The sequence below is a fragment of the Podarcis melisellensis genome (genome assembly GCF_964234715.1).
Source record: "Podarcis melisellensis genome assembly, chromosome: 1".
NCBI classification, from domain to species: domain Eukaryota; kingdom Metazoa; phylum Chordata; class Lepidosauria; order Squamata; family Lacertidae; genus Podarcis; species Podarcis melisellensis.
The window spans coordinates 83,075,641-83,090,325 of NC_138528.1; the positions used below are offsets into that span (position 1 = coordinate 83,075,641).

The 14,685-nt window shown below is 42.8% G+C and overlaps 1 protein-coding gene across 9 annotated transcripts in view; it reads left to right on the forward strand.

Annotated features, from left to right (window-relative positions):
• Positions 1–14,685, forward strand: part of SPTB (spectrin beta, erythrocytic) — an 85,505-nt gene that overhangs the window by 23,196 nt on the left and 47,624 nt on the right. For 4 of the 9 annotated variants that reach the window (XM_081907502.1, XM_081907505.1, XM_081907508.1 and 1 more), the window contains one exon: positions 10,810–11,008. In XM_081907502.1, coding sequence (XP_081763628.1) covers positions 10,861–11,008 — 148 coding nt within the window. In that variant the 5' untranslated portion in view covers positions 10,810–10,860. Of the gene's footprint in view, positions 1–1,515; positions 1,692–8,167; positions 8,230–10,809; positions 11,009–14,685 lie in introns of those variants that run through there. The other 5 variants (XM_081907504.1, XM_081907507.1, XM_081907503.1 and 2 more) reach the window with 4 other exon arrangements.

The window sequence follows — 14,685 nt, forward strand, 5'->3', positions numbered from 1 at the left end:
TTTTCCTCCACCTCACTTAGCTCTAGGAATCTCAGCTAGGGAGATTTGCACATGTAGGGCCCCTATTCTGACTGGGGACATGCTATTCAGATACTACACTTGATCTTAGCCAAAAGGCTATTCAGGATGGGCAAAGTGAGTCACTTCTGTCCACATTTTGGAGTCCCCTGAGAGCCAGTGTGCTGTAGTGGTTAAGAACGGTGGACTCGTAATCTGGGGAACCGGGTTCGCGTCTCCGCTCCTCCACATGCAGCTGCTGGGTGACCTTGGGCCAGTCACACTTCTCTGAAGTCTCTCAGCCTCACTCACCTCACAGAGTGTTTGTTGTGGGGGAGGAAGGGAAAGGAGAATGTTAGCCGCTTTGAGACTCCTTAAAGGGAGTGAAAGGCGGGATATCAAATCCAAACTCTTCTTCTTCTTCTGCCTCGCCCATCTAATTGTGTTGGCATGGTGTGCATTTTCCCAGTTTACAGTCTGGTATTGTGCAGACATTTTGCGTGCTGTAATTATGGCACAGATAACGAAAAAGGTGTTACATTGGCATCTGGGTCCCCGTCCCCCCCGACAGCTGAGAGTGGTGGTGAAAAGCTGGCTTTCTTTAACAAAATTTGCTACAAACATAGCCTTGAACTTTTCTCATACAGCAGTAGTAAAGTGAATACTAGGGTAACAGTAACCACTGGCTGCAAGAACCCTTGGCAGGAGCTACAAACACAACGCAGAAGAGGAACTGCAGAATTTTCCTCTCCCGTGAATTAGAATCTATTTAATAGATACAGTAGTCTGAAGGGAGGGAATAGGCAACTTCTTTGCTGAATAGAAGAAATTAAAATGTTGGACTAACACTCCTGAGACTCCACTGCCCTTTTTCCCAACTTTGGCGTCTATATTTCTGGTTCTTTCTTTCCAAAAGTTGAACCCAGGGGTGAGGAACCTGTAGCCCTCCAGATGTGTTGGACTCCAACTTCCATCAGCTTCATATTAGCATAGTTATGGATGATGGAAGCATTATGTTAGCAATACCCACTCTTTAATGTGTTTCCATTCAGTTTTATTTATCTCAAGCTTTATCTCCAAAATGGCAGATCATCCTTATTATGATGTTTCTGGCAACCTATTCTTCCTGTTGTTGCTACGCTTCTTAACTCAAATTTGGTGAAGTGGGTGGAGAGTTGGAATTTGAGTGTAAGGAGATCAAAGTGCAAATTACCACTGAGTCACTAAGCTTGCCTTGGGCAAGTTGCTGTGTTGCAGTCTAACCCACCTCAATGGATTATTTTCAGGATAGACATGGCAGTTGTACAAGACTTCACATGCTGAAAGATGCTGTATAAACTAACAGTGTCTTTGTTGCTGCTCATACTCCACAGATACATGCTGGGGCTGCAGGAGAAAACCTGATCCTCTTAGAGCTGTTCTGAACTAACAGCTGCTTGCAGACAATTTTAGATATATGTGCACACACTTGCTATCTATATCTTTCAAATGACCTGCACTGGCATGCACATACTTCCCCCACCCTCTCTATCGTGCCAGCCTGGAGAGACAGAGAAAGAGAAAGAGAGGGAGAGAGACTTGACAGTTGTCATTCATTGTTGCTGCCTTTACCCAAGTATACGGAGCTGAGAACTGTTTGCAAGAGGCATACCGCAAACTTCTTTAACTAATTCTGGGCTGAAAGAGAGCTTGAGGTAAGAAGCCTTTCTGTGTAGTTCATTTTGTGTGCTTGTGCGACTGTAGTCCACCAACAGCAGCTGATTGGAGTGATGTAACACTTATCTTCTTCAGTAAATGTTACCGGCCTTGCATGTACCTTGGAATTACCGTACTTCGCTTTAGGCAGCGGTATTTGATGCGTTCAGCGTGGTGTCCAACACTTAAAATCCTGACACGCTTGAAAGGAACAGGAGCATGATAGACTAGGTGATCTTGGCTAGAGTTTTCCTCTTTAAATGCATTGGAAAGTGTGGATATCATTGTTCATTTTTGACAACAAAGCTGCCTTTGAAGGCAAATGGCTGGCATGATTCACCTCTGGTTTGGTAATGAAAATATGGTTCTGAATAAAGAGAAGTTGCAGACAGGCTGCCTTCAAAGGAGACCGGTAGTAAAAAGTAGAGCGTTGTATAGTTGGAATCCGTAGGGTGGGAGTACCGATGCCGGTCTGCCTCACTGTATGCCCAGTGTGTAATGGGAGTGAAACAGCTGCCTTTCACGGATCCTGCATGTCGGTGATGTAGCATAGATGCATTCCACTGAAAGTATGGGTTGGGGCCTGCCAAGAACATGTGCACCACCCAAAAGTACTGAGAAAGATGTCCAAAAGAGAATAGGTGGAGGCTGCTTTTCTCCAAAATATCATTTGATTTGAATTTTCTTAAGGGGAACAATGGATTGTGAGAACCCAGCAGACTGAATTACATATTGGAAATTCATAAATTTAGATGGGAAAATCATTTGCATGCTGTTTCTTTAAACTTAAAGAGCTATGAAACCCTGGTCTGACCTGACAGGGAATAAAGAACTTTGCTGGGTTCCAGGACAGAATGCAATACTCTTCTGAAGATTGTATTTTGATTTTGTGTTCTCAAGTCTCAATTCTAGTAAATCTGGATCAGGAAGAGTTCCTTCTTTGCTAGTCCTGGGCACTCTTGGATTCTTCCCACCACTGGCCCTGTGGTGCCTAGCTCCCCTGCCTTTGTACCCCTCTACCTTCCATGATGATAAACAGTAAAGATTCCACTGCCACCCCTAAAATAAAATAAAGTGAAGTATATGGATGTTGGAGACACCATTGATGCAAGGAGGAAAAGGGGGCAGTTTTGAATACAAAGTTATTCACTTGGGATCTAGTGCCTCTTGGCTCCATTTGCTCACCCAGCAAAAGGAGCCAAGAGACACTGGATCTTGAATGGAGATCTGTGTACTTAGTGGAGCATTTTTTTAAAAAAATACCCCATTTAATTAGCACTAGTTAATTAGTTTAATTTAATGGTGCAGGAAGCATTCCCAGTACACATTACTTATACTTCTGTACATTGCCTGTGACAACAGCAAGTCACAAAGTGCTACTATCAATGCCTGCACATGGATGTACATGGGTGGGGTTAGAGGAGAGGCTAGACCAGGCATAAAAACCCAGATAACACTGCTGGGTTAAGTTGCAGGGAGTTATGCCTTAAGTGGGTGTGGCTCAGTTCTTCAACTGACTTTTTGGATTCTTGAGAAACTTTCCTTTCTACTGGATAGGTTTCTCAAAGAAGCGAAAGTAAGAGAGGGACTAATGTTCAACCCATTTTTACTTCTGGTAAACAGGTTTTGCAGCGTTTTATATTCTTTCAAAAACCTGATTGACCATAGGTAACAATGGGACAAAGTAAATAATGCCTCTCTCAAGGCATCCAGTTTTCTCTAAAACTACTGCCTCAGACCCTCCAAGTGTCCCTATTTTCCAGGGACATCCCTGTCCTGGTTTCTGATTTGATCCCGGAATGTCCTGATTTTTCTTAGGATATCCCTATTTTCATTGGAGAAATGTTTGAGGGTATGGAGATATCCAACCCCCGAGCCATCTGAAGGCAATCCTGTATAGGAAAGATTTTTTAAAAAATGTTTAATGTTTTATTATGTTTTTATATATGTTGGAAGTTGCCCAGAGTGCTGGGGCAAACCAATAAGATGTGTGGGGTATAAATAGTAAAATTATTATGGAATGGGACGTCCCTATTTTCATTGGAGAAATGTTCAAGGTATGTGTGCCTGGCTCCTACTTGAGAATTGGAATATTCATGTATTCATACATAAACATGTTCTATACTTCCTGCAAAAAATTAAAATCTTTTAAAACTAATTCAAAACTTTCTCTACATGGGAAAGTGATTTTTCCACTGTCCAATAGTTTCCCATGATATTCACATAAGCGGGGAGCAACCACTTGGAAGGGGTAGACAAAGAAGGGCCTCCCTGGGATGATGAATACAGGGTCTGGGCTGGTTCATGAGAAGAGATGAAGTTTCCAAGGTTTTGGGACCCTGAGCCACATAAGGCTTTATAGGTTAAGCCAGCACCTTTAATTAAGTCCAGAGATAATTGGAAGCCAGTGCAGTTGTGCCAGAATTGGTGTTATATGTTCAGACCTTCTTGCGTTGGTCAACAATCTAGCTGCCGAATTCTACATCAGGTGCATTTACTGATCCATTTTCTTAGGCGAAATTATATAATTCATTTTTGCTTGGGGGCGGCGGGCATCTTCACATGTCTTCCTTTAGCCATTTGTTCATCCCACACTTTTCAACGCATTTCTCATCACTTTCCAAACTGCAAAAAGTCAGGTTCTTTTTAAAAAAGTGAATTAGTTGCACCAGGATGACAGAGCCCTTTAATCCACTTTAAATGCATTCCCCCCCCAAATAGTGACCATATGGAGGCACCTTTGCTCTACTTCAGGTAGAGGATGCCCATTTGACTCACAAGGTCATTTCTGCTAAACCAAGCCCAGCCCATCTGCCCTACACCTGATGTCATATGTGACAGTAGATGTGGGACTATTAATGATCTAGCTTAGCCAAAAGGGACTTTGTAGGCACTTCAGCTGAATGGCAGTGCCCACAAAGCCCTGTTAACAGTGCTCCACAAGCCCCAACTGTCAACTGATGATTGGGTATTGCACAGAGCATCACAAGGGTCTAGTGAAATTCTTTGCGATGTACTCCACCATACCTGTGTGGGCAAAAAACCAAAGTGGTCCCTTTTGGCTAAGCTAGATCATTAGTTATCAGGTCAAATATGGGTGGGTGACCCTCCCCACCTGTCAGACTTGGCCCACAAGGGATGGGGGAGATAACTATCTGGCTTGCTGGCCAGATCCAGCTCCCCACCCCTACTTTACTTTTATAAGTAGATCTTGTAGCCCAGCCTTCCATCTTAATATGGAATTACGGTATAATGCTGGCCTGAGGATTGTTATTTGGCTCAACATCCCCGGATAGTACTAAGTGCCTAGCAGCTTGCAGCATATTGAATTCCCTCCCCTGGCTTCTTTCTTTCCTTCCTTCCTGAAGTTGAGGCCCTGAAAATCACTCCTCGTAGGGCTCTGATAAATTGCTATGGAGACAGCAAACTTTTCCTCTTCCTTACTGCACAGGTGGCTGTTTTGTCCTACATTCCATCCTAGTTCACTTCCTGTTGAGGGCTGTTCTAGGCTCCTGTTTCAGTGATCATAGAAGCAGTTCCAGTACACAGAAATATCTGAACACTCGGGTATCCTCTGATGACAGGAATGTTGGAGCTGGGATGGTATTATTAGAATAGTGTTTGGCAAGGAAGTCAGAGCAGGGAGCATGTTTACTAGAGAGCTTTGTGCCCAGGCCAAAGGCATTAAAATGCTTGAAGATCTGCAAACAGATAAGAGAGAGTGGAGAGAAAGTACTTAAGATGGCAGAAAAGGTGGCTATAAAAATAATCTCTATCTGGTGGGAATTTTTTGGTTCGTTTCATAAGACAGAAAAATCTCCACTTCAGGGGACATGGCCTAGAAAAGTTTTTACTGGTACAATTGAACAGGAAGACACAGCTCAACAGCAGGGAACAGCTGCCTACACATAACTGCTGACCAGACAGAGAGAATCTTGCAAAAATAACTTACCTATCTGCACAATTTTCCATATTTATACATCTGTCTGTGTGTCCACCTTTTCCTCCTGGACTCACTTTGCTGACGTGGGAAGTGATGGAGAATGTAAAAAGCGGCTTAGTCATCAACTTGAGACAATAGTTTATAAGCTGGCATGAATGCCTTCGTGACAACCTCAGCCATCTCCTCCTCCATTGCACACCTGTTCATATGTTTACAATTCTGCTGCCATCAAGTGACATGGAACTGCTGAGGTATTCCAAACTGCTGTGGCTCTCACCTCAGACTGTGTGTTCAAAGGAGTTCTGGTCAAAAGGAAATGCCTGTCATGCATAACAAAAGCCAAGGAGCAATTATAATTATAAGTGTAATAGGTTCAGGCTATCACAGGTCCAGTCTCTTATTCCTTTCTCCCAAACATAATCACAGGACAAGTTGAAGCAAATTGTATGTGCCACTGTATAGGGTTAGAGCAGCTTACCTGTATGCTTTATTATGCTGCCTTTGAGGTCTGGCTGAGGGAAATACACAGAGTGACTGTCAGACAAATTTTATACCTGCCACTTAAAGTGCTTTTGAGCTTCTTTCCATCTGTTGGTGTGAATGTGTGAAATGCAAAAATGCTGTTTTAAATTGATTGTATCGGGGGGGGGGGGGTTAATTGATTGATGACTAATGAAGGAAGGTGGATTTATAACCTCTGTGTGTTTTTATGTCACCTGTGAAAAGACACATTCTTTCTGCTTTTTAGTACTCCACCCATCATTTTCCTCATCTCACTATATGTATTTGGGATTCCCCCCCCACACACACATTTTAACCTTGGGGAAGGCCTCCTTATGTCATAGTTAACAGGCATAGCTCTCTTGCCCAGTTCCCTCTCCTTCCCCAGGGCTGTCTGCTTCATACCATCCCCTTTGGTATTTCTCCCCTCCGCCTGGTCTGGGTGAAACTTGACAATCTGGGGTCAAACTCTGCCAGTTGTGCTAGCATTTGTTTCCTCCAGGATGCTTTGCAAATGCCCAGAAGGCTTTTTCAGACTGTGTTCATCTCAGGGATGACCAGAGAGTGGTGAGAGTTGTAGGAATTCTCATGGGTGAAATCGGTTGTTTTCCTCTCAGTCTTGTTAGTTACACCGGAGGGGCAGAGAAAAGGTGAAGGAAACTGCATTGTGGAACAGGTAATAATGAAAGAAATGGTGGCAAGACGGGGAGGAGAACGGGGCAGGCAATGAAGAAGGGGCAGTACACAGTGTTCAGCTCTGGCAACTACAATAAGCGATAGGATTATATTGGAGTCTGGTCATAGGGAAGTATGGACCAGCATCTGAGAGAGGCAAGTAAGGTGAACATCTTTTGCTTGAGCAGCTAGACATTTAAAGTAGGAGACCCATGATTTCTAAGTGGTGATAATGTACACTCACTGAAACAAAGGAAGATTCCCAAGTGCACTGTGATATGCCTGTGCTAGATTATGCCAGTGCGATTTCAACCTAAGTATGTGTGTCAGGGGTGAGGAAACTATTGCCTTCAAGCTGTTGTTGAGCCAGCACAGAGATGTTGAGGGCCATATGTCCTCAATCCCTGGAATATGGGCCATGGAGTATGTCTGTGCATGTGCATGTACAGATTAATATGTGCATATATAGACTAGATAAATAGAAGCTGTGGAGAGCAACCATGGGGTGCTCGAACCAGAGTGGGAGAAGAGAGCAGTAGATGTGAGAGAACAAGGTGGTTATCCACAGTGCAGCTGTGAGCAGACTTTGAGAAATATTGTCCCAGAGGAAGAGGTAAATATGAAAATAAAGATAAGCATTATTCGTGGAGTCTCCCACCCTTACATGTTCCCACTGTTTGCTGGGAATCTGGCTAGTAAACAGATAAAATGGGGGAGAACATCCTCTCATAGGCTAGCTGAAAGATAACTTTTCCTTCAGTCTGATACATTGGGAATGTGGGTCTTGTCTGGTAAATATTGAAGAACACTAACACACCAGCAGAATTTTTGAGTCTTTTGGCCATACTCTCAGCAATCATGGATCACATGAGCACTTACTAAATTGTGTGAGACATTAAATCCTTATTAGCAGCTTAAACATAGCCTCTTAGCCATAATTTCACATTTAGGTTTGCTGGGCCAATTTCTCCACTTAAGAAGATCCGATCAATTAAATGTGTGTTACTTGTGTTCTGCAAAGCCCCTGGCTTGAAGCATCATGCAGAAAAAAAGATACAGTTAAGAGAAAGTGAAACACACTTTAAGTCTCACTGAAATAAAAAATAAAATAACACTGTGCTTAGATCATGCTGATTTCAGTGGATTGTATTAGTTGGGATTGTAAAGAACTATGAGTTGAACTTGGATAGAAATTAATTAGCCACATTAGTTTAGTTTTCTTAAATTTTTCCATCACTTACCATGACCAAAGGAAATCCCAAAGAAACTGAGCAGAAAAAGGGGGGAAAATGAATTCTGATAAACTATGCAGTATAACAGTATATAATGCAGTTTCTGTGCCCTATCTTCCCTCAGTTTATCACAGGTGTTACAAGAAACAGTAGTGCCAAGGGAGAGAAGCAAATCTTCAATAACAGGTAGCTGTGCTGTTATTTTAGCATTAGTGGCATGTTTTGGTTTGGTTTTGTTTTGAAATCCTAAAAGAGCATATTTGGTCCAGGACTGCAGTCTTTACAAATGTTTCAGGAAAGAGGAAGTTTGGAGTATGTCCATTCTCTTGTAGAAGGCCTTGTAAAGATTGTAATGCTATAAGGACAGTTTATCTGTAACACTGTAGACAGCTGGGGATGCAGGGATTTCTTGAGCTGCCCTGCTTTCACTATAATGTCAGCAGCTATAAATTAGGGATTTAAAGGCTCAAAAAATTGCATCCCCTCTCCAAAATTTTCAATTTGATTTGGCAATGCATAATCAGAAGCATCTAGTCCACCTTGACGGATTAGAGCTACTAGAGCAGGTGTTTTGGTTTCATTTTTTCAGAAAGTCGGAGGTGGTTTTGTTTTTATTCTTTTGGAGGGGGAATGTAGTGCCAACACCCTGAAAGGAAATGGTGATCTGATTCCTGGAGAAAAGGGGGTAGGAATCCAATTTGGAATTGAGTGAGTGTAACTGTTTCCTGTTATTGAACATGCCTTTTTTATGCAACATATTTTAGCGTATTGTGGCATCTCTACTCCGTGTATTTCTGGATTAAACTGATTTTTAAGATCCTTTCTGGACTGGTTTTATGCCTGCTTTTGGAATCAAAACTTTTGGTTGCATTAGTGCATAAGTAGCCAAGGCAATGCCTTCAAAGTGTTGTTATACTACAACTCCCATTATCCCTGACCATGTTGGCTGGGGCTGATGGGTGTTGCAGCCCAACAACAATTTGAGAACATCAGGATGGCTCCCCCTGTGTTAGTGGGTAACCCATATCAGTAAATGGACATAATAAGTGTGACCTTGTTGATTGTCCTGGGCCTCTCACATAACTTGCAGTGCAATTTACTATGCTATCTTTCTGGGTACCTTGTGGTAGTAGGATTAGGGAACACAGTCTTGCAGTGGTTCTGATCATTGTGGAGGATTGATCCTAGAAGGTGGTGCTGGGAGATTATAGACTTTCTAGCCTTTGGCATTCAGGGTGCCACAAGTTTTCATCTTGTCCCCATTGCTTTTTAATATCTGTATGCAATTACTGAGAATGGTCATCCAGAAGTTTAGGCTGAAGTGTCACCATACACTGATGAAATGCAGCTCTACCTCTCAATATAAGCAACAAACCTGAGGAATTAATGTGGGTGAACAAATTCAGTGCAGATAAGACAGAGGTGCTGTTGACTCAGTGCAGATAAGACAGAGGCTCTGTTCCTCTGCGTGACTATAGTCAAATCTGTTTGGGACGTGGTTATCCTTCCTTGTATCCTTACCCTTTCCTTCCTGGATTTGCTGGTTGTAGCTTTTTTCCTGTTGCTTCATGGTGAATGGAACAAAGTTTTCTCCATTCACTTGTAAGGAGCAGGGAAAGGGGGCTGAAGCAGGAAAATCCCTTTTGCGGGAAAACAATCCCTAGCCTTGCATACAATAAGATATGGCAGATTGTATAGGGTGAAAATCAAGTTTTAAATTTTGCCTAGGATTGCAAAAGAGCTTGCACTTGTGTGCATTATCTGAGCTTTTCTTTCTGCTCTTTTAGAAGGTTGAAGAAGGCATCAGGATTCATGTTACGTCTTTCCTCCCAAAAAAGGACAGAAAATGTGGATTGTGAGAAAGAGAGAGGACCAGTCCTTCTAGCCCCTTCCTGTGTTCTTCCCAGTGTGAATTCATTTCCCCCTTTTGGAGAATATAGTGTCTACAACTCCATTTCTGTGTCATGCCAAGCCCACTAGTAGCCCACCCACCCTGTTCCAGAAACAGGAGTTCCATTTTAGGCATGCACACAGGCATTTGTTTACCTGTCCATTGCCATTTTTTAAATAAAACAACAACAATGAACTATGTTTTCTAGTATAACAGACTTGCACAAAACAGTAGGTTAAAAAATAAGAAAGTGTGTGTGTTGTGCCTAGATGCACAAACAGTCCACCAATGGAAGTAGAGAGAATAGCCCCCACCCACATTGAAAGAACCCACACAATGTGCTTCAGTATGTCCACAGTTGGGTAACATGAAAAACATGTTCGCCCCCCCCCCCGAAAATCTCAGTTAAAGTTGGGAGGATGGAGAACAATGCCAGCACAGGCTGCCACTTGAATGAGGACAGTTTCATGTGGACAACCTGAAAAATATACACACATGGGATGCATCGATTCCACTTCAAAGTAAATCCTGAGACTAGCAGAATGTTTTTCTGAAAGCTCCACACAAAGGCAGGCTGTGCTATGCGAAATGCAATCTTCCTGTAAGTTATATCCCCACCTACTGGGCACAGTTAACTCTGATGCATTCAAATACCCTGCTGGTGGCTGCTGCAATATTTCATAACGTGCAGAAGCCAGGAGTTAGAAAAATATGTAAACGGCAGTTGTGGCTTGCAGCTTCCTTGAATTATCTTGAGGTGTCTTGTTTTGCTTTTAGATATATGTGTGTGTGTGTATGTGTGTGTTTTGGTGGCAGTGGGAGAATAAGAACATGTTTTCCTGGGAGAGGTAACACTTTGCTTTGCTTCCCTTCAGGGGCCTTTTCATGCTAACTAAAACAAGAACAGCAGCCAAACGCCCAGAACTATGACATCGGCCACTGATTTTGATCACTTGGAGATTCAGCAGCAGTACAGTCGGATCAACGCTCGCTGGGACGCATCTGACGATGAGCTGGACAATGACAACAGTTCTGCTAGGCTTTTCGAGAGATCTCGGATCAAAGCTCTGGCAGGTACACACGACATTGCCTCATGGAGACATTTCTTTATATGCTGATCCCTAACTTTTCCTCTCCTCACTGAGTAGTAGCACATGTTGGTAGGATCTGTTTTTGCTGCTATTCCTTCATTTTTCAAAGAGCCCTCTTAAGAGCTCTGCACAACCTGCAGGCCGTCAGCCCAATTACCAAGCACCAGTCTGCCAAGTTCTTGATGGCTTCTCTGTTTTTGTATTCCCAGGCAGGCAGGCAGGAAAAAACAAGAGCTTTCTTAAGACTCTGGCAGCCTAATGTATGTAGCTGGTAGGTTGCATTTGGCTTGGCTTGGTCAGGTTGTCTGGGATTGCCTTAGAGCCTAATATTATGTTAGGTGGTGCTTATATGATTCTTCACCATAGGCTAGTGTCAGAGCATCTTGGAGGCTTTAATGTAGCTTTGCAGATAAATACTGAGGCCATATATCACCTGCTGTGGCCATCTGTCCCTCTCTCATCCATCACTCTCTTTTGCTACCATCATATCAAGGACAGTCTCTCAAAAAGAAGGGGAGAGAGCTCACACACTTAAGTAGCTATATAGCAGGCTGCGGTTTCCCCACAGCTGGGGAAATGCTGTATGGCTACAAGACCCTGCAAGCACATACTCACATACACACATGCACTTGGAAGGAAAACAAGAGACAAGGTGTATGCAGCAAACATATTGCTGTATTGTGTTTCCTTTGTGGCCAATAATGAGGTGCAGAGAGGTCTGAGTAGGCAGGTGGCAGTGGGAAAGGTGGACAGACAAGGGGATTTGTCAAGTCAGGCACCCACTAAAAGCTTTGTCTTCCAACTAGAAAGCCAGTGCTTGCAGAACAAGACTGTTAAGTGTTTTTAACAGGCTTCTTTGCGCTTGGGAGAAAGAGAGATGGCATATACATTACCTACTGAACCGCATAACTTTGGGCACAACACAGCCGTGTGGAATGAATGAAAAGCTGAGTGTAGACAGATGAAAGTGGTAGGAATTTATGTTTAGGCCAAGGAAAGGCCTTCCAGTTCACTGAGAGAGGAGGCAGAAATAGTGGGAGATTCTATTTGTGAATCTACAGGGGTTCTTTGTTTAAAGGGATATTGCTGTATATTACAGGCCAGATTGCAAGGGCAGAAGAGTGGCCACCTAACTTGGTAGCCTTCTGGATGAAAGCAAGAAACTCTCCCCATGTCATTCCTATATCTGGCCTGAAATCTCTAATTTTTAGCAGAAAAAAACACATTTCAGCCTTGATACAAAATGCTAATTTCAAACCAATACAAATCTAAACAAGCTTCAGACTTGTTTAATTATTGCAGCTTCCAGCCTAAGATGTTTAAGGTTTGTAGATCTTGGAAGTGGCAATGAAGCTTTAACAAATGATCCTCAAAACAGCTCACATTTGCAGTGTAGAAACATAGTACAAGAATTCCATATAATGAACCACCTGCTATATCTTCATGTGAATTGTTCAGTTAATAACTGGGGTGCAGGATGATAGTTCTCAGCCGGTGTTTTAATGCTTTATGTGCAGCCTTGGTCCTCTAATGAAGACTTGAATCCGACATGTGCCTCAAGTCACGACTCTTAACAAAATCTGAATTAGCTGAACAATAAACTGAGATCATATTGTCTAAATATTACTCACTCCCCAGTTCACTTTTGTATTTGAACCCATCAGTTTGGCTAAATAGAATTTTAAGCCCTTGGGAGCCTGGAGCTCATCCAATTAAGTCGGGTGGGTGGGAGGAAGAATCTAATGCAATTAGAGGGGTCAAATGCACTTTCTCCCTGCAGGGGAAACGTGCAATAAACAGGCAGTAATGTTTCTTAGCAAAATATATTGGGGAATAGGGGAAGTGAATTCTGCGTTGGAGGATTCTGGGGGAAATGGGAGAATGAAGCAATGATAGTTTACTGCAGGTACGCTCCTCAAGAATTTGGAATTGCCTGCAAGCTTCCTGTTGACAATACACCATGTGGCAAACCCAGTTGCCTGGGTCCTAAGAAACATGTTTTCTTTAAGCATGCCTTCCGTGTGGCTTCACAGCAAGTTCAAATGATGTGGGTTAATTATTTCTGAACCAACATTGGGTGCTTCCGGATGGCCTGTTTTATTGAACATTTATCCTGATTTCTTCTTATGGAGATTAGATAATGTTGGCTATCTGATGAACAGCCATTCCAGTTTGTTTGCAGGGAGGTTAGATGATGTGTCAAACCATTATCCTGCACTTTCCAATATATTTCCTCATCACTTTCCTTAGCACAACCTCCCCACCCTTCTCCCCATCTTTTAGGGAAGTGAGTTTGTTGCACAAGACCTCCCAATCAACTGCAATTTCACAATCTGAATTTGCCAGTATGTGATTGGATCCAACCAGAAGATAGTGACAGCCTGGAAGTCACCATGATGTACCATGACTGTGAGGACAAAAGAGTGGTGAAAGGGATGGATTTTTCTTTGAGTAGCAGGCAGGTGTGCCTTGTGTTTGTCAGAATGCTTGAAGGCCAATGAAGTGCCTGAGGGCTTATCCACACTCACCTTTCCTCCACTGTTTCTAGGCATGGTCCATGATTTAAAACATTGTGTCCAAGCACCCCACCCCCCACTTTTTCTTTTTTTTCCTTTTTTGCTCTGGCGTTTTCTCTGCAAAAACCTGCTCTTTAAAGTTCAAAAAGAGCAGGGCAAAGAGCAGGAAAGAGCAAGGCAAAAGGTACCGGTAAGTGTGGATAAGCCCTGCATATTACTGTGCCCCAAAGCACAGTTTGTCCCTTCTTCAGATTGGTTCAAACAGTACCCTGCTGTTATCAGTGATTCTGGTAACTGCCATAGCTATTTTAGTCACTCTGACACATGACTTGAGAATTATGTTTTGGAAATTCCGGTCTTGGATTCCTGACACATCGCAAGCCCTGTACCCAGTAGCTAGCTTTCTAAAAGCTGCCTGATTTTAAAATGGGAGTGCACCTTAGCTTCTTTCTCTTTCATGGCTGGTTCTTGACTTCCATTCCTCGCTTTACACAAAGGAGGGGGGGGCAGAGTGAGAGGAAAGGCTTAGGATAGTTTAAATTAAATTACAGTGATGATGCAATTAGATGAGCTGTGTATTGTTCATTTCGTTTTCTGGTCCTGGGAAATGTAATTAGCATCAGAGTAAGTGTCAAATTGTGCACATGCTGCACCTAATAAAAAGTTCTCAGAACAAATTCAGACTCTCTCTTTAATTGATCTGTGTAACTGAGCTTCAAGAAGTCTATAAAAGTATAATAGTGAAGAAGCCAAGTTCAGGAACATATCTTAAACAGCTCTTGTTCTTACTGCAATGTCTTTTTAAGCTTCAAAGATCATTAGTGTGAAGGGCAGGAGGCAAAAAATACTGTACTATTGATCAAGCAAGGACCAAAGTTCAGTATCCTAATACTGAAATCCTAATATTCAAATCAGGCCTGGCCAATCCAGAGCTTCATACTGCCTGAAAGTCACATTTGCCAGTTTTTCAGAGCCTTGTTCTCTACTGTGCCTTAAGGTGGTTCTGATTCGTCAGCAGATGTAGTCTTGATTGGCTCAGCCTCAGCCAATGTGATCTCCAGTTCAAGGCTTTATGTCCCTGTGACAGAGTGGGCCCTTGAGGGTCACATGCACCACACAAACTCCCAGGGCAGCCATACTGCTT